The 23,856-nt window shown below is 48.3% G+C and overlaps 1 protein-coding gene across 1 annotated transcript in view; it reads left to right on the forward strand.

Annotated features, from left to right (window-relative positions):
* The first annotated feature begins 4,435 nt into the window (after nt 1–4,435).
* Nucleotides 4,436–23,856, forward strand: part of PPP4R1 (protein phosphatase 4 regulatory subunit 1) — a 40,736-nt gene continuing 21,315 nt past the window's right edge. The window contains exons 1-9 of the mRNA XM_061573139.1: nt 4,436–4,488; nt 4,625–4,669; nt 9,476–9,608; nt 12,637–12,743; nt 17,019–17,161; nt 18,503–18,649; nt 20,393–20,500; nt 22,245–22,310; nt 23,151–23,309. Coding sequence (XP_061429123.1) covers nt 4,482–4,488; nt 4,625–4,669; nt 9,476–9,608; nt 12,637–12,743; nt 17,019–17,161; nt 18,503–18,649; nt 20,393–20,500; nt 22,245–22,310; nt 23,151–23,309 — 915 coding nt within the window. The 5' untranslated portion in view covers nt 4,436–4,481. The remainder of the gene's footprint in view (nt 4,489–4,624; nt 4,670–9,475; nt 9,609–12,636; nt 12,744–17,018; nt 17,162–18,502; nt 18,650–20,392; nt 20,501–22,244; nt 22,311–23,150; nt 23,310–23,856) is intronic.

Consider the following 23,856-nt stretch of genomic DNA (forward strand, 5'->3'; position numbering starts at 1 on the left):
GACGTCACGCACCTAGGGGGGGGGGTCAGATTTTTATGACGATGTTTGACGAGGGGGGGGGGGGGTGTTTGAGAAATGTGACGTCACATCAAAATGCGCAACTTTAAAAATATATAGAATTGTTACAACATTAATTGATATAACAACACTCCTACAACATCAGAGTGCAGCGCAACATTAAATACGCACTGCAATGACAATAGTTTAAAGCGATTTGAAGCATGTTTTATTTTCAAATGGAAATGTTTTTTGGAGGGGGGGGGGGGCAGAGCTTTGTGACGTCATATTTGAGGGGGGGGGGTCTGACTTTTTGTGACGCCGTGTGACGAGGAGGGGGGGGGGTCAAAAATCGTTCAAAATCGCGTGACGTCATTTATGGACGGCCCCTAAAACCATCGCGTGGACTCCGGTCATCCTCTCAGCAGCAGCAGCGACGGCTGTTCGCTGACCATCGAACAAAGACGGCGGTCACCGCATCATCGCGCGGTGCTTTCAGATGCGCTTCTACGGCCGTCTGGAACGCTCTTCCCTCCGATGTTATGAAGCCACTGGAGATATGCACTTTTCAATGATGCAGATTGAAAAACGAATTTCTTTAGAACTGCTTTTTGTTTTTTTTAAATCCTTTATATTAAGTTCGCTTGCTTGCTTAGGACCGTGCAAATCTTTCGGTCGTTTTTTAACCCACTTCCCGTGATCCAATCGAGCTGACATTTTGCACACAGACTCGTTGTGCGTGACAATGCATTTTCGTGAAAAAAATAATGCCAAAATTTTACACTGTTTAGGGAATTTTTTTAAAATATTTAATTACCAATTGTTTAATGCTGCCAGACAATCATCTGACCCATAGGTGGCAGCCATCTCAAGCCATAAAACGAGAGGACTCTAGCCGCCCCGATGGCACGCATATAAAGAATTTAAAGTGAAAAACTTTGTTTTTTACGGGTTTACTTGTTAGTGTGTTGTTCTTCCCCCTGCACCTCCAATTAGCAAGCACGGTTGGCTACGTAATAAAATTTAAATTTATACAGCGCTTTTCACGGATCTCAACGCGCTGTACAGGACACAGCAGCGTCAGCCACTCAGTAGAAACATAATATTATAAATACATTTCAAGAATAATTTACTAAATTAACTACATTTTGAATAATCGGAAGCGGAAAAACAGGACTTGAAGCTTTCGTGACTGCAGGAATCCATACTCTTTGGTTCTTTCGGTAAAGTCACGTCGTGATTTATTTTATTTTATACCTACGTGACTTTACCGAAAGAACCAAAAAGTACGCATAAGTAGGGTTTGATTGCACATTTTAAAAATGTCCACAGGCTCAGAGATCCATGCTTCTCGTGAAAGAGCACCCATAGACCGAAACCTCGACCTGGGAATTCAGAAAGAAGATCTGCATCGTGCCCAGATCTTCAGAACCTTGAGGGGGGTGCAGCGTGTCAACGACGTCAGCTACAAGATGATTCACGGCGAAAACTGGAAACCAGTGCAGGGAGGCCAACACGGAGTCATATGCGATGTGAAGGCGTTCTGATTCTTTCGGTAAAGTCACGTAGAAGGGAAGTAATAAAATAATAACAATTAAACACAATAAAATAATTCTCACGACGTTCCGGCCACAACGCAAGCAGCCGTCCTCAGGTGAAAACCAGGTCTGTCGGGGAGACAGCGTCTGAATGAAACAGCACACGAGCTTGGAGCATATATATAAGCTGGGTATGCTCCAAGCTCGTGTGCTGTTTCATTCAGACTCTGTCGCCTCGACGGACCTGGTTTTCACCTGAGGACGGCTGCTTGCGTTGTGGCCGAAACGTCGTGAGAATTATTTTATTATGTTTAATTTTTATTATTTTATTACTTCCCTTCTACGTGACTTTACCGAAAGAACCAAGAAGATGAATCCCTTCAGTCACGAAAGCTTTAAATCGAAATTTAAGGCGTTCTGATTAACACCATAAAAGCCGAATTCTGAACATGCTGCAAATGATAAATAATAGGGGTTTTCCCCTTTTTTATGGCGACAAAACTGAAAGCTTTTGCAAGGAATCATGTTTACATTAACCACAATACTTGCAGTCAGAATGCAAACAAAAAACAACACTGATAATTTATGCGTAAATTTAATTTACGCATAAAAACCCTATTATTATCATATTTTGGTACTGGCAAAGGAGGCCTCGTGATGCTGCAAATCGATCAGCACCTTCTCGGCCACGCCAGGGAAACACATTCCTGCGGAGGGAGCTGGTAGGAACGTTGGGTTGCTCGGTCAATGGCCAGGGTCAACCTACTCACACCGGCTTGTGCCCGCCCTCACAGTCGGGCATATTTGCGGAATACACCACGCCGCCGTTGACCCTGGCCATTGACCGAGCAACCCAACGTTCCTACCAGCTCCCTCCGCAGGAATGTGTTCTTGGGTCTTTCGGTAAAGTCACGTAGAAAAGATCAAAGAAAATAACAAAAAAATAACAAAAAAACTATGACGTTTGGATAGCAACACAAGCGGTCGTCTGAAGCGATCGAAACGTAGTTTTTGTTATTTTCTTTGAATCGATCTAAGTGATTTTACCGAAAGACCCAAGAATATGAATTACTACACTCACGAAAGCTTTAAGTGAAGAGCTCAGACAGAGTTGAAACTAGTTAGTTGGGTTCCCTCTGTGATATGAAACGTCGCTTATTATTTCATTAGTATTTAAATAAAGCCCACCACACTCACAGTTGCGTTACTGATGACAGATAAGTTGTAATCACTGTCGGAACGTCATGGTACTTGAATTGTAAATTTTGTTGTGAGGTTACTCTCCAACGCACAACCGGTTAGTGCTCTATTAGTATACTAAGCTATACACGACACTACTATACACTACATTGTACACTACACTACGAGACACTATACTATTATACACTACATTGTACACTACACTACATTATACACTACACTACTATACACTACACTACTATACACAACATTGTACACTAAACTACTATACACTAAACTACTATACACTACATTGTACACTACACTACTATACACTACACTATTATACACTACATGTTACACTACACTACATTGTACACTACACTACTATACACTACACTACTATACACTACATTGTACACTACACTACTATATACTACACTATTATACACTACATTGTACACTACACTACTATACACTACACTATTATACACTACATGTTACACTACACTACATTGTACACTACACTACTATACACTACATTGTACACTACACTACTATACATTACACTACTATACACTACATTGTACACTACACCACTATACATTACACTACTATACACTACATTGTACACTACACTACTATACACTACATTGTACACTACACTACTATACACTACATTGTACACTACACTACTACACACTACACTTTAATTGTAAATGTTGTAGTGGGTTTACACTCCAACACACAACCGGTTAATTCTGTAGCCGTAACGAATTGGCCACGTTCTGTTTACGTGACAAGCGTTACTCATTGGATGTCGGGTGGTGGCGGGTTTAACGACACATTTCTATATTTACGCAAACCTGTCAACCCATATCAGACCAATTCAGACCTTATGGATCACCCCGTGCCCTTATAAAACTCAACGTTCATCCTACAAAGTCCCATCACAAGGGAGAAACACAAACAAATAGACATTTATTCCTGGACAAGAATACGGGGTAAATCGTACGGGTTGACAGCTACGTGGACGCGATCTAACCCCCAAAAAACCCTCGATTATGATGCATTTTATGACCCTTCCAAAACTTCATTTAAAAGTTGCCTAATAAAGTTGACTAATAAAGTTATTAGTAAATGTATTCATAAAGTAGATTAATAAAGTTGTTCATAAAGTTGACTAATAAAGTTGTTCATAAAGTTTACTAATAAAGTTGACTAATAAAGTTATTAGGAAATGTATTCATAAAGTAGATTAATAAAGTTGTTCATAAAGTTTACTAATAAAGTTGACTAATAAAGTTATTAGGAAATGTATTCATAAAGTAGATTAATAAAGTTGTTCATAAAATTTTACTATTAAAGTTGACTATTAAAGTTATTAGGAAATGTATTCATAAAGTAGATTAATAAAGTTGTTCATAAAGTTGCCTAATAAAGTTGACTAATAAAGTTATTAGGAAAGTTATTCACAAAGTAGATTAATAAAGTTGTTCATAAAGTTGCCTAATAAAGTTAACTAATGAAGTTATTAATAAAGTCATTAATACAGTTGACTAATAAAGTTTATACAACCAGCCGATACCAATAAAGATACTACGAGAGAGACGGGGAGCGGTGTCTTCCCGGAAATGACGTACATAGCAGACGATGGCTGAGGGGGCGTGGCCGGGGAACGGTAGGCGGGGCCAGGGACCGGAAAGGGGCGGGGTCGCCTGCTCAGCCAATCACACGCCGCCTCCGAGGCGGTGCAGGCGGGTCAAGATGGCGGGTGAGGACTCGTGCGCTCGGCGGCTCCGCGCGTTTCGCGGCGCTGTAGTCGGCTCCCAGCGAGTTTCAACAGCTCCCCTCTGCCTCCCCTCCACGCCCCGGGTCCCTTGTGTGCTGTGTGCTGTGTGCGCCCGCAGATATCAGCCTTCTCACGGACGACTCCGAGGGGGACCCGGCCGACTGTGAGTTTTACCTCCCGTCGGGGATTCGGCCTCTTTCCGCCAACAGCTTCCCCCTTCCCCCCCACCCCAACATCTCCCCGTCCGCCTCCTTCTCCTCGTCTCCCCGCCACCGCCAAACTCCGGAAGCGGCCGAGGCCGTCGGCAACAACGACAAGAAGCTGAAGCCCCGTGAGGCATTCTCGGGGCAGCAGGCGGCGAGCGACGAGCGGCGAGCGGCGGCGGCTTCTCGTCCTCCGAATTCTTCCGGCTGAGCGCTCCCCTCTCGATCCCTCGCTCGCTCTGCCCCCCCTCCTCCTCCTCCCTCCTCCTCCTCCCTCCTCTCTCACCCCGTAAACTTTGCGTTGACTTGTCGCCGCACCACCACTACTACCACCACCCCCCGGGGCTCTCGGTTCGCGTCTCCCCTCATTCGCCTGTTGCGCGGGGCCTCGTCAACTCTCGATTCTTTACTCCTCCAACTCCAACGCCAACTCAGCGCAGCCGTCACGCGACGTCTCGTGTTCGTGCACAGTTGCGTCAGATGGACCCTCAACACTCCACACACACACACCGCACACCGCTCCCTCGTTCGCGCGTGACGCTCTCCCGACTCTCTCCTAACTAGACACTCACTAGACACTCAATATCCACTCACTGTCACGACTACCCACCCCCCTCTCACCGTCACTAAGTCTCCATTGTCGTCACCCTCATGCTCCTGTTGCGCTGCTCTCTCCCCATGCTCCATTAACTCTCTCTTAACTCTCCCCACGCTACCTCAACTCTCCCTCAACTCTCCCCTCGCTCCCTTAACTCCCCCTTAACTCCCCCTTAACTCTCCCCACGCTACCTCAACTCTCCCTCAACTCTCCCTTAACTCTCTCAACTCTCCCTTAACTCTCCCCTCACTCCCTTAACTCTCCCTTAACTCTCCCATAACTCTCTCTTAACTCTCTCAACCCTCCCTTAACTCTCCCCTCACTACCTTAACTCTCCCCTCACTACCTTAACTCCCCTTAGCTCTCCCTTAATTCTCCCTTATCTCTCCCTTATCTCTCCCTTATCTCTCCCTTAACTCTCCCCTCACTACCTTAACTCTCCCCTCACTACATTAACTCTCCCTCTACTCTCCCTCTACTCTCCCTCTACTCTCCCTCTACTCTCCCTCTACTCTCCCTCAACTCTCCCTTAACTCTCCCTTAACTCTCCCTTAACTCTCCCTTAACTCTCCCTCAACTCTCCCTCAACTCTCTCAACTCTCCCTTAACTCTCCCCTCACTACCTCAACTCTCCCTTAACTCTCTCTTAACTCTCTCAACCCTCCCTTAACTCTCCCCTCACTACCTTAACTCTCCCCTCACTACCTTAACTCTCCCCTCACTACCTTAACTCCCCTTAGCTCTCCCTTAATTCTCCCTTATCTCTCCCTTATCTCTCCCTTAACTCTCCCCTCACTACATTAACTCTCCCTCTACTCTCCCTCAACTCTCCCTTAACTCTCCCTCAACTCTCCCTTAACTCTCCCTTAACTCTCCCCTCACGCAATGCAAGTCCCCTCTCCACTCCCAACATCCATTTCCTCTTTGCCCTCACTCTCCCCTGACTCCACCAACGCGTCCTGCACACTCTCCATTCGCCCCTCATGCTATTGTGCTCCCCTAACTCTCCCCTCCACTCAACGGCAAGTTTCCTCGCTACAGGCACACTCCACTCAACTCTCCCAGACTCTCCACTAACCTTCTATCCATAATAAAGGTGCTTTTTTGGGGGGGGGGGGTTACATCACATAAAATATAAATGTGTTGTTAAACCCACCGCCACCACCCGACAGCCAATTAATTAGATTTTTCAGGTGAACAAAACGTGCAAATTGGTTACTAGTTCGGCACACCAGTCATACCTGTCAACCCCTTATCAGTGCCGGCGTTATTACAGACCAATTCAGACCTTATTGGTCACCCCGTGCCGCTTACAAATCTCAACGTTCATCCTACAAAGCCCGTATTGAAGCAGCTGTACGCTAGATGGACCTGCAAACTCAATTTCCCTGTATGGGTTGACAGCTATGCACTCTCCTATCCCTCCTCCCGTAGTCACCCCTCTCTGCCCAAAGCTTCTCCTAACACGCCCACTTAATAATGTCATCTTGCACTCTCCCCAACCCTCTTTCACTCAATTCCCCACGCCAATTCTCCCTGCATTCCGTCTCTCCACACTCTCTTCACTGTCTTGCGCCTCTCGCCCGGCTCAACCCAACTATCCTGCTCAGCCTGCTCACTTGCACCCATCACGCTCCAACGACCCCCCCCCCCCCGCCTCCTTGCTCCATTGTCAGTGTTAAGATGTTTGTGCCCCTTCGTGGTGCGAGGGTTGAGAGGGGCCCTCCCTTTAATTAGAATCTTTCACGGCTCGTGTGCAGCCGACGGCGACTCTTGGCGGCGATCCTCTACTCATTACCCCCCGGGAGTCTCGACTTATCTTTCAGGAGGGTTGCTGCGACTACATTCGGGATGTTTGGCCAATTTAATTTTCACGAGAGGTTGGCATCATGTGGGAGTGAACCCGGAGACGCGACCCCCACCACGCGTACAAGGGGGTTGTCACTCCACGCTGCGCGACAGATGGATTCCAGAATCCATTGCTGTACCGTTGTGGATTCTGTGTGCTATCTAAGCACTGATCAGAACTATGCTGAACTTCTGAGATACAACGAGATGAGGCGCATTGAGCGCGACTTTCTCGCCTGCGAGTTTGGCATTTGTTCTTGTTCCACGCCTTGGGATGTGTAGTTGCAATACCACATTTGCATGAAGCTCAAAACTCGAAATGCCGCTCCCCACACACTTCATTTCCATGATTTTAGACGACCCGCGTTATAGCTGCCAATTTGGGTGGTAGCCCAAATTCTCCTCAGTTATTTCGCTTCTTGGGGTGGCCTGAATTGTTGACGTGAGATTTCGGACCGAATGGACTTTTCTTTTCAGAGACCCTGCCCAATTTATGAAATCTATAAAGCATTGCATTTTTTATTTTACCAGGTAAGGCCCACTGAGCTGTATAGCTCTGTTTCAGAAGCGACTTGGCCACAAATGAAAGCTCAACGAAGTGGCTTGTCACGTGGAAATGTATCGCAGCCAAATACTCTAAACGCGTGACGTTGAATACAAATGTGGGGGGAAAAACCGGAGGACCCGAAGAAAAATCCACGCGACCACAGGCATCCGGGTCTGGATCGAAACCACGACCTCCTGTATACCAGACGAGGCAGATAACATCTCCTAGCCACTTGCTTATTATAATTTCAAGGTGCCTTCCACCTCTGGCTCTGAGAGAAACCAGCCTCGTGTGAGCCGACGCAAGTTGATTCGAGTCCCACTCGAGACTGGACCCACGGACAGAATTTGGGCCGAGCGGGAAAAATCTCACCAAACTTTTAATCCAAAATATGGTTAGAGGAGACGTTCAATTAATTATCCAATATTTACCATGTTCTCTGGATAATAATAACTTAAATTCCCCCCCCTCCCCGCATTTTAAAGAAAAATGTTGGGGTGTGTATTATCATCAGGTACGCGTGTGTGTGTTAAGTGATTGGATTAGTGTAACTTTTATTGACAGCAAGCCCACATTTCTAGTGCATCTTACTTTCCAGAGCATCTTACGATCGACATAGTACGGTACTTTGTTGTCGGTAACACAATGATCGTGGTCTTTAAACTCGTAAGTATTTATGGCACGGTCTTACTCCGAAACGTTAGTGGAAAACTGCTACTCATCTCGCGTGCTGACTCGGGTATGGAAACGGCTCTTTTTTTCTTCTTGGTTCTTTCGGTAAAGTCATGTAGAAGGGAAGTAATAAAATAATAAAAAATAAAACATAATAAAATAATTCTCACGACGTTTCGGCCACAACGCAAGCAGCCGTCCTCAGGTGAAGAAACATTCTTTAAAGAAGAAACATTCTTCACCTGAGAACGGCTGCTTGCGTTGTGGCCGAAAGGTCGTGAGAATTATTTATTATGTTTTATTTTTTATTATTTTATTACTTCCCTTCTACGTGATGACTTTACCGAAAGAACCAAGAAGATGAATCCCTGCAGTCTCGAAAGCTTTAAATCAGCTCTTTTTTTATTTTCCGTGACTTGCGTTGTCTCTTAACTCATGTTACCGGCGAGAAATCGGCCCATATGGAGATCGCCTTCAGTTGGGCGGTGACGTGGCTGAGCGGTCGCCCATTGCCAAGTTCACGGTTTGAACCCCCAGCGACCTCCGTGGTTAATACCGAAAGCTTTATTGCTCGTTACCACGGTGCTGGCTGCTTGTCGGAGGACGTTTAAAGAGTCCGTAATGCTATTCGAAAAATAGTGCCGCTCTCAAGGTCCAGAGTTTTAACATTTGCTTGCAAATTGTGATTTAAAGCTTTCGTGACTGCAGGGATTCATATTCTTGGTTCCTTCGGTAAAGTCACGTAGAAGGGAAATAAGAAAGTATTATTTTATTATTTCCCTTCTACGTGACTTTACCGAAAGAACCAAGAACATTTGCTTGCAAATGACTTAATTGAGTAATACCACGTTACAGCATCGCTCCCTACCAGCAGACTATACCCATCTGTGATATATAGTGCTTTTGTGATAGCTTTGCCCTATGGGAACAACATGAATAGCAAATGTATTCAATTATTATTGGCCGTCTAAGTGAGGGTGCAAGTTGACTCGGGATGAATGAGCGTGGCATCGGCTGAACAGACTCTGCTCCCCGCTTGGCTCCGCCGTCACAGCTTCGCTGAGCGAGGTCGTATGCGCCCTCTCTCCTTTTATCCTTCAGGTTTCGACGACTTTGGCCCGGACAGCGATATCCAGTCGATAACGTCGGTGCTGGATACCATAACTCAGGATGAAATGTTGACGCCACTGGCCAGGATGGAGAAATTCTCATCAAGCGACAACATATTTAACAGGTGAGCGTCGCCGTATGTGTGTCTGCGCGCGTGCATGTGTAAGCGGTGCTGCGGGAAAGCCTCTTTGGGTGTTTTGAGTGATTTGCGCTCCAGGTTTGACACTGGGGAGCTGCCACGTTGGTGTAATGGTGAGCGCACCGGACTTTTAATCCAGAGGTCGTCGGTTCGATTCCATCTCTGAGCGCGTCGCAGAGGTCGCAAACGGGTTTTGATTCCTTACCCGTACCCGGCCGCACCAGGGTCGTAAACGGGTACCCGTACCCGGCCGGGTACAGGTAGCCGGGTATCGGGTAGGGTACGGGTATCGGGTAGGGTACGGCAGAGGTCGCAAACGGGTTTTGATTCCTTACCCATACCCGTACCCGGCCGCACCATGGTCGCAAATGGGTACCTGTACCCTACCCGATACCCGGCTACCCGTACCCGGCCGGGTATCGAGTAGGGTACGGGTATCGGGTACCCGATTGCAACCTCTGGGATGAAGCCATTTTGCAGGCGCGGGTGGGTTGATTCTAGGAACTTGAATTGAGAGAAGAGACAAGACGTTGGGAAATGAGTGACAAACGGTGACTCACCAGTGACTCACGGCCTTCTCACTCATTGGTTGGGGTGAGTCACGTGCGGCTACCCGTACCCGGCCGCACCAGGGTCGCAAACGGGTACCCGTACCCAGCCGGGTACGGGTAGCCGGGTATCGGGTAGGGTACGGGTATCGGGTACCCGATTGCGACCTCTGGTGCGACGGTTAAAATAGTGGGCCATCACTGGCATTTGAGTCGGTCTTGTTTGACCGCCCCTGCCAAACCTCATCAATGGACACTGGCCAGTGTCGTGAAGTGCGGCCACTCGAGGGCTGAACTTTGACCTTTGAACGCTGTGAGTAAATCCTCTTTTCAGGAAGTGCAAAGCAACATTTCCTTGAAGTTGTGAGTCACGTACGATACGATGCTTCACACTCACCAATGGGGGGGGGGGGGTACGCATGAACTTACTGCAACGTTGCTGTTGTACTTTGCCATGCAAAAAGCTTACAGTAAAAACACGCACACAGACGGTGACTGAGGACAGAAGAATGTTTCAAAAAAATTAACCCGTAAAAACAAAGTTTTTCACTATAAATCCTTTATATGCGTGGCATCGGTTTTATTTTATTATTCATTTCTGTTTTTCTTGAGTAAGAGTTTCATTTTTATCACATTGGTATTTTAAATTAAATATGAATTTTTTTTTTTCCTAAAAAGTGGAAAATTTTGGAAAAATGTTTTTCACGAAAATAAATTGTCACGCACAACGAGTCTGTGTGCAAAATGTCAGCTCGATTGGATCACGGGAAGTGGGTTAAAAAACGACCGAAAGATTTGCACGGTCGTAAGCGCGTAAGCAAGCAAGTGAACTTAATATAAAGGATTTAAAAAGCATTTTGTTCCGCAAGAAATGAAAACTACTCGCTTTAGTTTCGCGGGACACGTTAGCAAACCCCCCCTCCCCCCTCTTAACCAGTCCCTATGGGTCATGTGACCACTGTTTCACCACAAGCGCATGTGTCAGGTCTTTTCGGTCCGTGCAGACTCGTGATGCGTGGCGACATTTCTCCGTGTAGTTATTTCACGTTTTAAACTTGAATGCCATGCGGAATTATTATCTTTTATACGTAAGTGCCAAAGTGTTGCAGCTCATTCTGCAGCTCTGGGTCAAAGGTCAAATGGTTTCCTACTCGAATGAGCGTTGAGGTTGTAGTCACGGTTCAAATCTGGCAAGCCATCCTTATTAAGCTTGCAGGTCTTATCTTTAATTTATATAGCGCCTTGACTAAGGTGCTGAGCAAAGGAATTAGCTATTTGTACAGCAGGAGTGTGCAGAGATGGGTTGATGAGAAGGATGGTAGCACATGCTGAACATGATGACGAGTGAAATGAACGATGATGAAACGAACGGCGAGTGGTTAATGATCAGCGAGTGTGATGCATAGGTGGGGAAGTTGGAAAGAGGGATGGTGGAGCAAATGATGGGGAAGGTAGGGGGAAGAGGAGTCTGGCAAGCGAGGAAAAATCTGAGTTCTAAGGGAAGAATTAATTAATTGTGGACAGTTTGACGTTTAGGGGCAGCTTGTTCCAGTGTAAAAAAAAATGTTAAAAGTTTTTGGTTTACCAGGTAAGCCCCACTGAGCAATGTAGCTCTTTTTCAGAAGTGGCTTATCGCATGGAAATGTATAATAACAGCAAAATACTGTAAACGCATGTTTCTAAAATGTGGAGGGAAAATCCACACGACCACGGGGAGAACACGCAAACTCCAAATATTCAGGCGTCGGGGTCGGGATCGAAACCACGACCTCCTGGAAACCAGGCGAGGTCGTTAACATCTCGCCACCGTGGCATCAGAAGCGAGAAAGAATGCAATCGGGATTGAGCACAAGGAGGAGGGGGAACAGACAGAGAGACCGCTGGGATTGTGAACGCAGAGGGCCAGAGGCAGCGTAGAAGGAATTGAGGGGAGCGATATACGTTTGAGCGAGACCATGGTTGAGATTTGTAAGCTAGGGTGCGCTGTGCATCCACAATACAAACACTGCGTGACGTCTGCTTCACAGTGGACATTAAGAAAGATCGCGTGACGTCATCCTTGTGAGTTGGCCATTGTGTGACGGGCGTCGTGGTCCAAAGTTTGCAGCATTCGAAAACGTGTCCCACAAACGTCTCCTTTGGCATCGTATGTAAAAATCACCTGCAATAACTTGGCAGGAACCTCCCGAAAGAGTCATGAGACTCGGTGAGGCTTTCCTGCCCAAACAAGCGTAATATTAAACGATGATGTTCTATCATTCTGGATTTTGGTTTTTAGCGATTATTAACGTGAAACTTATTTGCAATTTTGGCATTCCTCGCACGTCTCCAAAGAAACCGGGCGGTCGCCGAGTTCGTAGCCATCGCTCCCGTCCGCTCCAATACCGTTACTGTATCTCCGGCGTTTCGGCAAAAGAGAGAGACATACCCCTGTTCTCATCGTAATGCGCGCGTGCGTTTTACAGACAGATGATCACCAGGAGCCTCCTGGACACGTTCCGCTTCGTGATGGACGATGAAAACGAGTCGCTCAAAGTCATGCGAGTAATCGTCAAGCTGTCGGAAGATGCCGGTGAGGAGCCCGCCCGCTCGCATGTGCCGTGGTTGTGCGGTTTGGAACAGATTTTTGCGTGTTCATCTTCTTGGTTCTTTCGGTAAAGTCACGTAGAAGGGAAGTAATAAAATAATAAAAACAAAACGTAATAAAATAATATAATTCTCACGACGTTTCGGCTACAACGCAAGCAGCCGTCTTCAGGTGAAGAATGAGACACTGCCAAGCTAGGAGCTTATATATAAGCTGAGTTGGGTGGTGTAAGAAGAGCGCCTTAACAAAAGAATGTGCATAAGGCGCTCTTCTTACACCCCCAACTTAGCTTATATATAAGCTCCTAGCTTGGCAGTGTCTCATTCTTCACCTGAAGACGGCTGCTTGCGTTGTAGCCGAAACGTCGTGAGAATTATATTATTTTATTACGTTTTGTTTTTATTATTTTATTACTTCCCTTCTACGTGACTTTACCGAAAGAACCAAGAAGATGAATCCCTGCAATCACGAAAGCTTTAAATCGAAATGTTGCGTGTTAGTTTGTTGTCCTATCCCCCCCCCTACCCTGCCGCACCGCCAATTAACACAGTTGGCTACGTACGGTAGTGCGAAAGAAGTTCTACATACATCGTACGTTGTCGGATTGTACCTCGGCGTGATGTCCTACAATTCGCTTCCGCTGCTGGGAGCTTAATAATAATCAGGGAAAAGTTCTGTTATCCAGCACTTTACTGCAGAGGTCGCAACCGGGTACCCGATACGCGTACCCTAACCGATACCCGGCTACCCGTACCCGGCCGGATACGGGTACGGGTACCCGTTTGCGACCCTGGTGCGGCCGGGTATGGGTACGGGTAGACCGTGAGTCACTGGTGAGTAACCGTTTGTCACTCATTTCCCAACGTCTTGTCTCCTCTCACAATTCAAGTTCCTAGAATCAACCCACCCGCGCCTGCAACATGGCTTCATCCCAGAGGTCACAATCAGGTACCCGTACCCTACCCGTACCCGGCCGGGTACGGGTAGGGTACGGGTACGGCCGGGTACGGGTACCCGTTTGCGACCCTGGTGCGGCCCGGGTACGGGTAAGGAATCAAAACCCGTTTGCGACCTCTGCTTTACCGTCCGGAACGCTCTGTTAATCGGTGTATGTCATAGACGCCAATCACAGATTTCTCCCTTCACGTGTCCGGAAAAATTCCGTGCTCTTCTCATAGATCTGTTGTTGTTAACGGAAGCTTGGGGATGTTGCCGAGATGTTGGCGCTAGCGGTAGTCCATGAATACAGTACTGTATACTGTACTCTAAACGGCCCCACCGCCTCTCTACAATCAGCTTAGAATGCTCTGCAACTGACCGGTGGTGAGTAACTCGGCAAACGAGTATATTATTACTTCCGATGTCATAATGAAAATGTCGGCTTCGTTTCTTTATTCTGGTTCAACCATAAGTATAATTCGCATTGCAGATAGCCGGCATATTTGATTAACCAGGAGACCCCATTCCCCATGGATGCCAGATAAGAGCTTTTCCTGTAATGAAATTTTTTTTTAACTCGCTCATATTTTGCGAAACGGGACAAGTCGCCGTTCGATCGCTGACAGTCTCAGTTTCGCTTCTGAATAAGCTCCCAGCACGTAGGGCGAAACGTCGGACTACGTGTCGAACAGCACAGCGGCACGACCTGAAACCATGGATTAGAGAGGGCTATGCAGAACAACCGACCGTGAAAACCGACGCAGGAAGGGACATTACATTTTTTCTAGATTTGAAGCTTTCGTGACTGCAAGGATTCATATTCTTAGGTTTTTTCGGTAAAGTCACGTAGGTAAAACATTAAAATTAATAAAAGTAAAATAAAATAAAAATCACGACGTTTCGGAGGCAACACAAGTCTCCGTCATCAGGTGGGACCGTCACAGCCAGATTTGCTGCATCTTGAATCCTTGCCTCACCTGATGCAGCAAATCTGGCTGTGACGGTCCCACCTGATGACGGAGACTTGTGTTGCCTCCGAAACGTCGTGATTTTTATTTTATTTTACTTTTAATAATTTTAATGTTTTACCTACGTGACTTTACCGAAAAAACCTAAGAACATTACATTTTTATTTAAAACATTTATTTTTCTAAATTTTCTCCCCCTATTTTTGTTCCGCGTGTCGTGACATCGGCGTTTTTCCTCGTCTCGCGACGTGACGAAGGTTTTCATTTTGAACTTCGTAGCAGCGAGCAGCACACAACCCTGTGTCGGAGAATGACCCGGGAAAATTCAGACGCACAACTGCTTCTGAAGACACTTTACGATACCTGTTCATTCACACTGGGGAGCACGCTTGGTAGATTGCCCTGCGGAGAAGTGTTTGTCGTATGTCAATACAGCTGCAAATGTTTTAATTCTCGTAGCTGGAATTTGGCCAAAGTAGCAAACTAAATTTGACACGGGTCGGTTGTTGGTTTTTTCCCACACAGTCCCATCGGTGATCGGACCAAGACCGCCACCACCACCACCATTATCATCATCTCACTACGCTTGAGCATTCGTTTTGACCGCAGGTGGCTGAAACATTGATATATAGCCAGGAAACCGGTTGGTACTGCCTCAGCGCCCTGAGGCACCCCGGCCACCTCGCATAAATCTCATTGCCACGTTGACTTGAGACAAAGCTACGCGAGAGTCGGCTCATTCTTTTTGAGCGCTAGTTGACTCGACTCTGTTAAAACCGCTCTACTCAGTCAACAAATAAAAGTGTCGGTTTCATTATTGTCGAGTTGGACAAGTTTTTTCTGAAAGAAATGTCGGTGCGATGTCACGACCGCACTGCCGACAATTAAACATTCATGGTAAACATCTACACTATTGGAACCTCATTTGCCAGTAAAAAATATGATAATTGGTTTTTTACCCTTCTATCTGGCAACAAAACTGGCACCTTTTTTACAAGGAGTCATGTTTGCATTGACCACAATACCTGCAGTCATAATGCAAACAAAAAACATAACTCTGATAATGTATGCACTGTCCTTGAATACATTATCAGAGTTGTGTTTTTTTGCATTATGACTGCAGGTATTGTGGTCTATGCAAACATGACTCCTTGTAAAAAAGGTGTCAGTTTTGTTGCCAGATAGAAGGGTAAAAAACCAATTAACATTCATGGTAAAGTTATTAAATTTTTCCATTCCTGCCGCTTACAAACGTTTGAACAAAACTATTTTGACGACGCGATTTTCATTATTGTTTTCCTTTCATTTCCACTCGGCCAAAAATTCTGACGTACGGATTTCAGCCCGTGCCTGCGAGACGAAGCCGGCCCGAAGAATCCGAGCTTCAGCCCAGAGAATGAGCGGAACCTCGCGGCCAAACCCAGTCGACAAAAAGACAAAACATTTTTTTAACGAAATCAGGATAGGTTGTCCGCGGATACGGCAAACGCGAGTTCACGCTTTCGATCCGTGGGCTCGTGGAACCCAGCTGCTTTACCTGTCCCCTGTTTCACCGTGTCACTGTCAAAGAGGGGATCATCACTTAGTCCCGCGATGTGCTTTCGTGGCCGCGAACCGCGTGCTTTTCGGCACGACGTCTGACGTTTCGCTCCCGGACATGGCCAAACAACGCGTGGCACGGCATAAAAACACATGGAAGAGCCACGGAGCCCAACAACAGTGACAACATACGCAGCCGTGTTAGCCCGTACCTTTTCTTCCCCAGCACCTCTGATTCCTTCTCCTGCACCACCGATCAGCACAGTTGGCTACAGTACAGTGTGAAAGAGTTCAAAATACGTACATACGTACCAAAGGCATTATACTGGTTTCTGTTAGAACCAAGGCTAAATCGTAGGGTTAGCGGCTCCACAAAAGTTCACACGAGTGGCGGACACAGTGCCGTGTCGAACAAACCCCACGTTTTACCGCTAGACTTCAGCGGAGCTGTCTGTGTCATCTGGCCATTGTGTTCCGCAGCAGCACAGCACCGTATGTTGAACTTCTTTCGTACCATACGTAGCCAACCGTGCTGCTCATCGGAGGTGCGGGGTAGGGTCAACAAGCTGAATGCGAAAAGCAGTTCTAAAGAAACGAGTTGTCAATTTAGATGATTTAAAAGTTCATAGCTCTAGTGGCTTCATGACATCGGAAGGAAGAGCGTTCCAGACGGCCGCAGAAGCGCGTCCGAAAGCGCTGCGACGATGCGGCGACCGCCGTTTTTGTTCGCCGGCCAGCCGAAATCCGCTGCTGCGAGGATGACCGGAGCTCGCGTGCCAGGTAGCTTGATGGTTTTGTTTTGTTTCTTGTTTAGAGCCAACGGTACGAGCCGAGCTGATGGAGCAGCTGCCTCACATCGCCATTTTCTGTAAAGACAGCCATCCCACGGTTCCGCACATCATTCAGAAGTACCTGCTGCCCGTCGTCATCCGATTGATGGCTGACACGAACAACCAGGTACGCAGCACGGTCCTGGAACTTTGCGTTCGCAGATCTCACTCGGATGATATATTCTAACGCTTGACTGCGGTGTTGCGCAATCTTTTTGAAAATGTTTTTGACGTGCTGAGCACGGGCTCGATGGCCCAGAATGTGAAACGGCCAGCGACAAACAGCACTTTTTGTATGTTGTAATAGGACAGACCTAACATGTTTCTTGAATCGAGTAATATTATTGCACGCGTTTGGGGACAAGAGACGATGGTGATGATGATGATGATGGGAGGGAATTCCCTAGTGGAGCAGTGCGAGGAAAGAAGCGGAAGTAGAAAGTGTTGTGGCCTGCAGTGCGGTGACTGAACACATCGTGGATAAGTGATCGAGTGAGCAGGACAGTGAACAGCACTGTGACCTGCAGTGCGGTGGTTGAACACATCATGGATAAGCGATCGAGTGAGCAGGATCGTGAACAACACTGTGACCTGCAGTGCGGTGACTGAACACATCGTGGATAAGCGATCGAGTTAGCAGGACAGTAAACATTGTGACCTGCAGTGCGATGGTTGAACACATCGTGGATAAGCGATCGAGTGAGCAGGACAGTGAAGAACACTGTGACCTGCAGTGCGGTGGTTGAACACATCGTGGATAAGCGATCGAGTGAGCAGGACAGTGAAGAACACTGTGACCTGCAGTGCGGTGGTTGAACACATCGTGGATAAGCGATCGAGTTAGCAGGATCGTGAACAACATTGTCACATGCAGTGTGGTGGTTGAACGTGTTGTGGACCAGACTAGATAGTCGGCTAGACGGGAGTCCTCGACTTGGCTGGAAAACATCAACAGGTCAAGTTTACGGGAGCAGTAATATTAAATGGTAATAATTGTTGAGTCCATTTGGTTTTGGCGCGATCATTCTTATTATAGCACAAGGCTACCACGAAGAAAGGCGCTACGTGTCACAGACAGTCTGCGGTGGTTTCCCAGTCGGGGGCGATGTCGCTACGCGGATCATCCCAGTTGAATCATTTTTCCGTGTTGCTTTTTTTTAACCTTCCAAACTTGGAACGTCGACGCCGGCGCACAGTGGCCCAACCCGTTTCGAACGACGTCGCGGGATTAATTTGACGTCCACCGTGAAGCAGACGACGGCGTCATATCTTGCGGTTGATGCACACGACCGCAGGGATAATAATAATAACCAGGGCGGCTTGCCGGATTCGAACTACGAACCCTCGGCAGAACGGCACGGCACCGCCCGGGGATGGGTAACGGCGCTTGTGCTGCCGTGCGCCCCGGCACGCGAGCGCGAGCGTTAACCGGCGTTGCGCTCCCCTGCGGTGTGCTTCCGAACGAGAGGTGCGCAAGACGAGCCAGGCGGCGCTGTTGGTGCTGCTGGAGCAGGAGCTGCTGGACGCCGCCAGCATCGAGACCAAAGTGTGCCCCGTGATCTTGGAGCTGACGGCGCCCGAGAGCAACGACGACTACAAAGCCGAGGCCGTCACGGTGGGCCAGCGCCTGGGCGAAACGCTTCACTTTTTAAATCCTTTATATTAAGTTCGCTTGCTTGCTTGCGTGCGTGCTTGCGTGCTTGCTTGCTTGCTTACGACCGTGAAAATCTTTCGGTCGTTTTTTAACCCACTTCCCGTGATCCAATCGAGCTGACATTTTGCACACAGACTCGTTGTGCCAGACAATTAATGTTCGTGAAAAAAATTCCCAAAATTTTACACTTTTTAGGCAAAAAAAAATTATTTTACATATATTCAAATAGAACTCATTCTTGGCTTTGGCTGAACGTCACAGTATAAGAGCCCAGAGCGTAACCCCTCCACAGGCCGTGGCGGAGTAGCGCAGTTGGTAGCGCCCTCGCTTCCCATGCCAAAGGTCGCGGGATCGATCCCCGCGTCCTCCACAGGCGAATATATTTTTAAATCCTTTATATTAAGTTCGCTGCCACGCATATAAAGGATTTATAGTGAAAAACTTTGTTTTTACGGGTTAATTTTTTTCTTGTCGTGTTTAGTTTCATATTCTTGGTTCTTTTGGTAAAGTCACGTAAATGAAAATAATATTTGTAATTTTTATTTTATTTGTATTATTTTAAATTTTTACTCACTTTATTTTTATGATAATTTTTCTATCTACGTGACTTCATCAAAAGAACCAAAGAATACAGATGGCACGTGTTGAGCTCTTGTACGTAAGGGAAATAATACAATTAAAACATACAATTCTCACGACGTGACTTGACCGAAAGAACCAAGAATATGAATCCCTGCAGTCACGAAAACTTTAAATCGAAAAAAAAATGTGTTTAGTTTGTTGTCCTTACCCCACGCCTCCAATGTAGCACGGATGGCAGAGGTCGCAAACGGGTTTTGATTCCTTACCCGTACCCGGCCGCACCAGGGTCGCAAACAGGTACCCGTACCCGGCCGGGTACGGGTACCCGTTCCCTACCCGTACCCTACCCGAAATGAGTGACAAACGGTTACTCACCAGTGACTCATGGCCTACCCGTACCCGTACCCGGCCGCACCGGGGTCGCAAACGGGTACCCGTTCCCAGCCGGGTACGGGTAGCCGGGTATCGGGTAGGGTACGGGTATCGGGTACCCGGTTGCGACCTCTGACGGTTGGCTACGTACGGTGCGAAATAAATCCAACACCCTTGCATACATACGCTGCCGAAGTTGTGCACTCCCACTCGCCCGCCGTGCCACTTCTTCCTCATCCCTACGGCTGATGTAGATGTCGAGCAACAACTATAATTTGTCGTTCAGGTGCGTCAAGCCAGATAACCCCGTCGGGAGCAGTGGGAATGCACTGCCGTGATGTCTCCTTCGTATTTGTGCATCGGGCATTGCGTCGTCATACGTTGTACGGTCTGTTCTGGATGACCCATAGTTGCACGCTGGAAAGTTTTACATTCGTGCATCAGGGTGTCCGCATCTGCTGCCATGGTTTGTGCAGCGGATAAGCATCTTTGTGGAAGATCAAACCCCAGAGATCTTCTGGGTTTGATGTGGAGAGATGGTTTCGTCGGTTAATATTCTCCACAATGACGCAAGTGATTGTTTTGAGTTGGGCGTTGTATTATTTTTATCGGCACGCGCTCGCTCAAAAGGGGGCAAGCGCTTGACCGGTTTCGCCTTCCTCAGTCTCGTCAACAGCGTCAGGCTTTGCTGCCAAACAAATTGGCAACCGATGAGGTGGAAGCTGCTGACGCCGCGTTTCCCCCGCGCAGATCATGTGCAAGATGGCGATGGTGGTCGGCAAGGACGTGACGGAGTGTCTGCTGCTGCCGCGCTTTTGCGAGCTCTGCATGGACGGCAAAATTTTTCACGTCCGCAAGGTGCGCAACCGTCGAATGCATTTTCCCGCACGCGTACCAACACTCGCCGGTCGATACGGAAGTTGACCCCTGACCCTGTGGCGCGCTCTGTCTGTGCTGTGAAGTGGGGCCTACGTCCGAAAACCGCGCCCGCACGTCGCGAAATGCTGCCACGGCACATCGGCATTATTGCGATTTAAAAAGTTGTAAAGTTATTTCCTGCTCGGGGTAACATTGAAGTGGTGCTAATCTATTTATACATTCCTGCGGCCGGAGCGAGTGATAACGGCACAAAGACTTTTGCCCTTTGATCCCATGAATCGGCTTATTTGGCCCGGCGCTGCTCGTCTACTCTACCGTTTACAGTCACCCAACTTGTGATGCCAGCCCCACCCAGGGCTGTCACGAGCCCGGTTTTCAAAACGACACAATGGATAGGCGTATCTAATCTAATGTATAGCTTGACACGGCTCACACAAAACGATGACGCAGAATGGAATGTAGTTGACAGGGGGGCGTGCTGCAAGGATTGAGGAGTGAGTGACCGCGATAGAGGGGAGCTTCGGGGCTATGGGGAGGGACGGGAAGGAGTGGAGAGCGGAGGGGAGGGAGAGGAATGGGCGATAGAGAAGAGGTGGTGAGGCTGTAAGAGAGCAATAGGAGGTTAAGGAGGTGGACTGCTCAATGTACAGGGGCAGTGCTGAGTCTAGGGGCAGTGCTGAGTCTACGGGCAATGCTGAGTCTATGGTGCAGTGCTGAGTCTACGGGCGGTGCTGAGTCTACGGGCAGTGCTGAGTCTACGGGCAGTGCTGAGTCTACGGGCAGTGCTGAGTCTACGGGCAGTGCTGAGTCTACGGGCAGTGCTGAGTCTATGGTGCAGTGCTGAGTCTATGGTGCAGTGATGAGTCTATAGTGCAGTGATGAGTCTATAGTGCAGTGATGAGTCTATAGTGCAGTGCTGAGTCTATGGTGCAGTGATGAGTCTATAGTGCAGTGATGAGTCTATAGTGCAGTGATGAGTCTATAGTGCAGTGATGAGTCTACGGGCAGTGCTGAGTCTATTGGTAGTGTTGAGTCTATGATGCAGTGCTGAGTCTATTGGTAGTGTTGAGTCTATGGTGCAGTGATGAGTCTACGGTGCAGTTCTGAGTCTATGGTGCAGTGATGAGTCTACAGGTAGTGTTGAGTCTATGATGCAGTGCTGAGTCTATGGTGCAGTGCTGAGTCTACGGGCAGTGCTGAGTCTACGGGCAGTGCTGAGTCTACGGGCAGTGCTGAGTCTACGGGCAGTGCTGAGTCTACGGGCAGTGCTGAGTCTACGGGCGGTGAATGAGTCTATGGTGCAGTGCTGAGTCTACGGGCAGTGCTGCTTAATTCACAAGGAAAGTTGATTCCAATGGGAGGGGTGCAAGGAGTGGGAGAGGGGTTTGTGTACATCATCATCATCATCACTCCTGGGTCGATAAAATAGTTACCAAGTGGTTGTCCTCTACTTTTGATTTGCTCCCTGCCCCCCACCCCCACCCTACCCCGCCGGGTGAATGTGGATTTTTCCGGCAACTGACTCGGATCTTGTCAACAGGAAACGAGAGCCAATTCCTCCAAGCTCATCTGAGCAGGAAATCACTCGTGACTCGTGACCGTCTTGGCTGCAGCGCTGGCCGTGGTGACGTGCGTGTGGATGGCGGGGCTGGTTGCAAGTTGCGTGCGTGTACTCCTCGCGTGCGTGTACTCGCGTGCGTGTACTCCTCGTGTGCGTGTTCAGGTTTGTGCGGCTCACTTTGGCGACGTGTGCAGCGTTGTCGGGCAGAAAACGACAGAGCACGTGCTGGTGAGTGCGTACAAAGGCAACGCAAATGCTCCCCCCCCCCCCCCACCACCATATAGCCATACAGCCCGTTGGGGCACGTCCTGTTAGCGAGCACCTTTCGAAGAGCGGCGGCACTGCGCATGTTTACACACCGCACCGGGTACTTATTTGAGGCGGAATCCACCTAGGGGAGGCCCAGGACCGGTTCGTATAATCGTCACCGGTGTGTTGGTGGTCGTACGTGAGCGTGAATCAAACTCGGGTCGCCGGGTTTGTAGCATCACGCGCACTAACCACTACAAACAAACAGACACAAACACGCACGCACACACAAAGACAAAGATCCCCCATATAGCCTGTAACAGACTGTAGGGGCAAGTGCTGTTAGCGAGCACCTATGAAGGCCGGCACGGCGCACGAGGGGGTGGGTGGCCAGCACCACGCCCGTTGTTGTTGTTGACACATCACCGCACCAGGTACTTATTTAAGACTGTGGTCATGCAACCCAAACTATGGACCGTGTACTAAACCACTGCGGTCTCTCCGCTCCTTCGACGGACGAGGAGGCATAGCAAAGCCGAACACTCACAGTCTCCTGAACTGTCTCTCGGCATTGGCGTTTCAGCTCCTGTATGAGCACGTCGGCCATCGCGCGCAAGAATAGAATCGAAGACCCAGCAGAGCACGAGGGAGTCCCAGGACCGAGTCGGATATCACGCGACCACCCAGTACAGACGCCACTCGCTAAATACTTTCCCGAGGACTAACGTGCGGCGGTGACTGGGTCGCGTTTAAGGCATCCGAGCTTGCGCCGGGTTTTTTTTTTTATTGTTTAACCACCCCCTCCCCACTTCCCCACAGCTTCCCAAGTTCATGCAGCTGTGCTCGGATAGCGTGTGGGGCGTGCGCAAGGCGTGCGCCGAGTGCTTCACCGCCGTGTCGAGCACCGCCTCGCACGATTTCCGCCGCACCCAGCTCTCGCCGCTCTTCATCAACCTCATCTGCGATCCCTCGCGCTGGGTGCGTACCCGCCGGCGGTGGCGGCACCGGCGCCGAGAAGAGACCCAACCTTGGTTCGATTCACCAACTCGGGCGCCTTTTCTGCGTGGAGTTTGCGTGTTCTTCACGCCCGCCCGCCCCCCCCGCCTCCCTGTTTCTGTGTGGGTGTCTCCTTCTGGGTTCTCCGATTTCCTCCCATGGTCTTCTTGTTTTTTTCGGTGAAGTCACATACCGAAGCAACCAAGAAGATGAATCCCTGCAGTCATGAAAGCTTTAAATCGAAATTCCTCCCATGGCCAAAAGAGCAACAACAACACACAAGAAAGCCGTACATTGTAACCGATATTGGCCGAAACATCCCAATGCTGAAATATTATCTGGAAATTCGCTCGTGGGATTGCGCATTGCGATGTTGCCCCCGCGGACCGTGAAAATCTGGCCGACGACCCTGAAAAGAGTCTAGAAACCCGCACTTTCTTGCGTTGATGAACGACTTGATTATTTCTACGGGACTTTTTTTGGGGCCAGTACCACGAAGTATGAAAAAAAATAAGATTGCGTACGACTC

Source organism: Lethenteron reissneri, chromosome 52, assembly GCF_015708825.2.
Source record: "Lethenteron reissneri isolate LAM-NWPU_2019-01 chromosome 52, ASM1570882v1, whole genome shotgun sequence".
In the NCBI taxonomy this organism is placed as follows: domain Eukaryota; kingdom Metazoa; phylum Chordata; class Hyperoartia; order Petromyzontiformes; family Petromyzontidae; genus Lethenteron; species Lethenteron reissneri.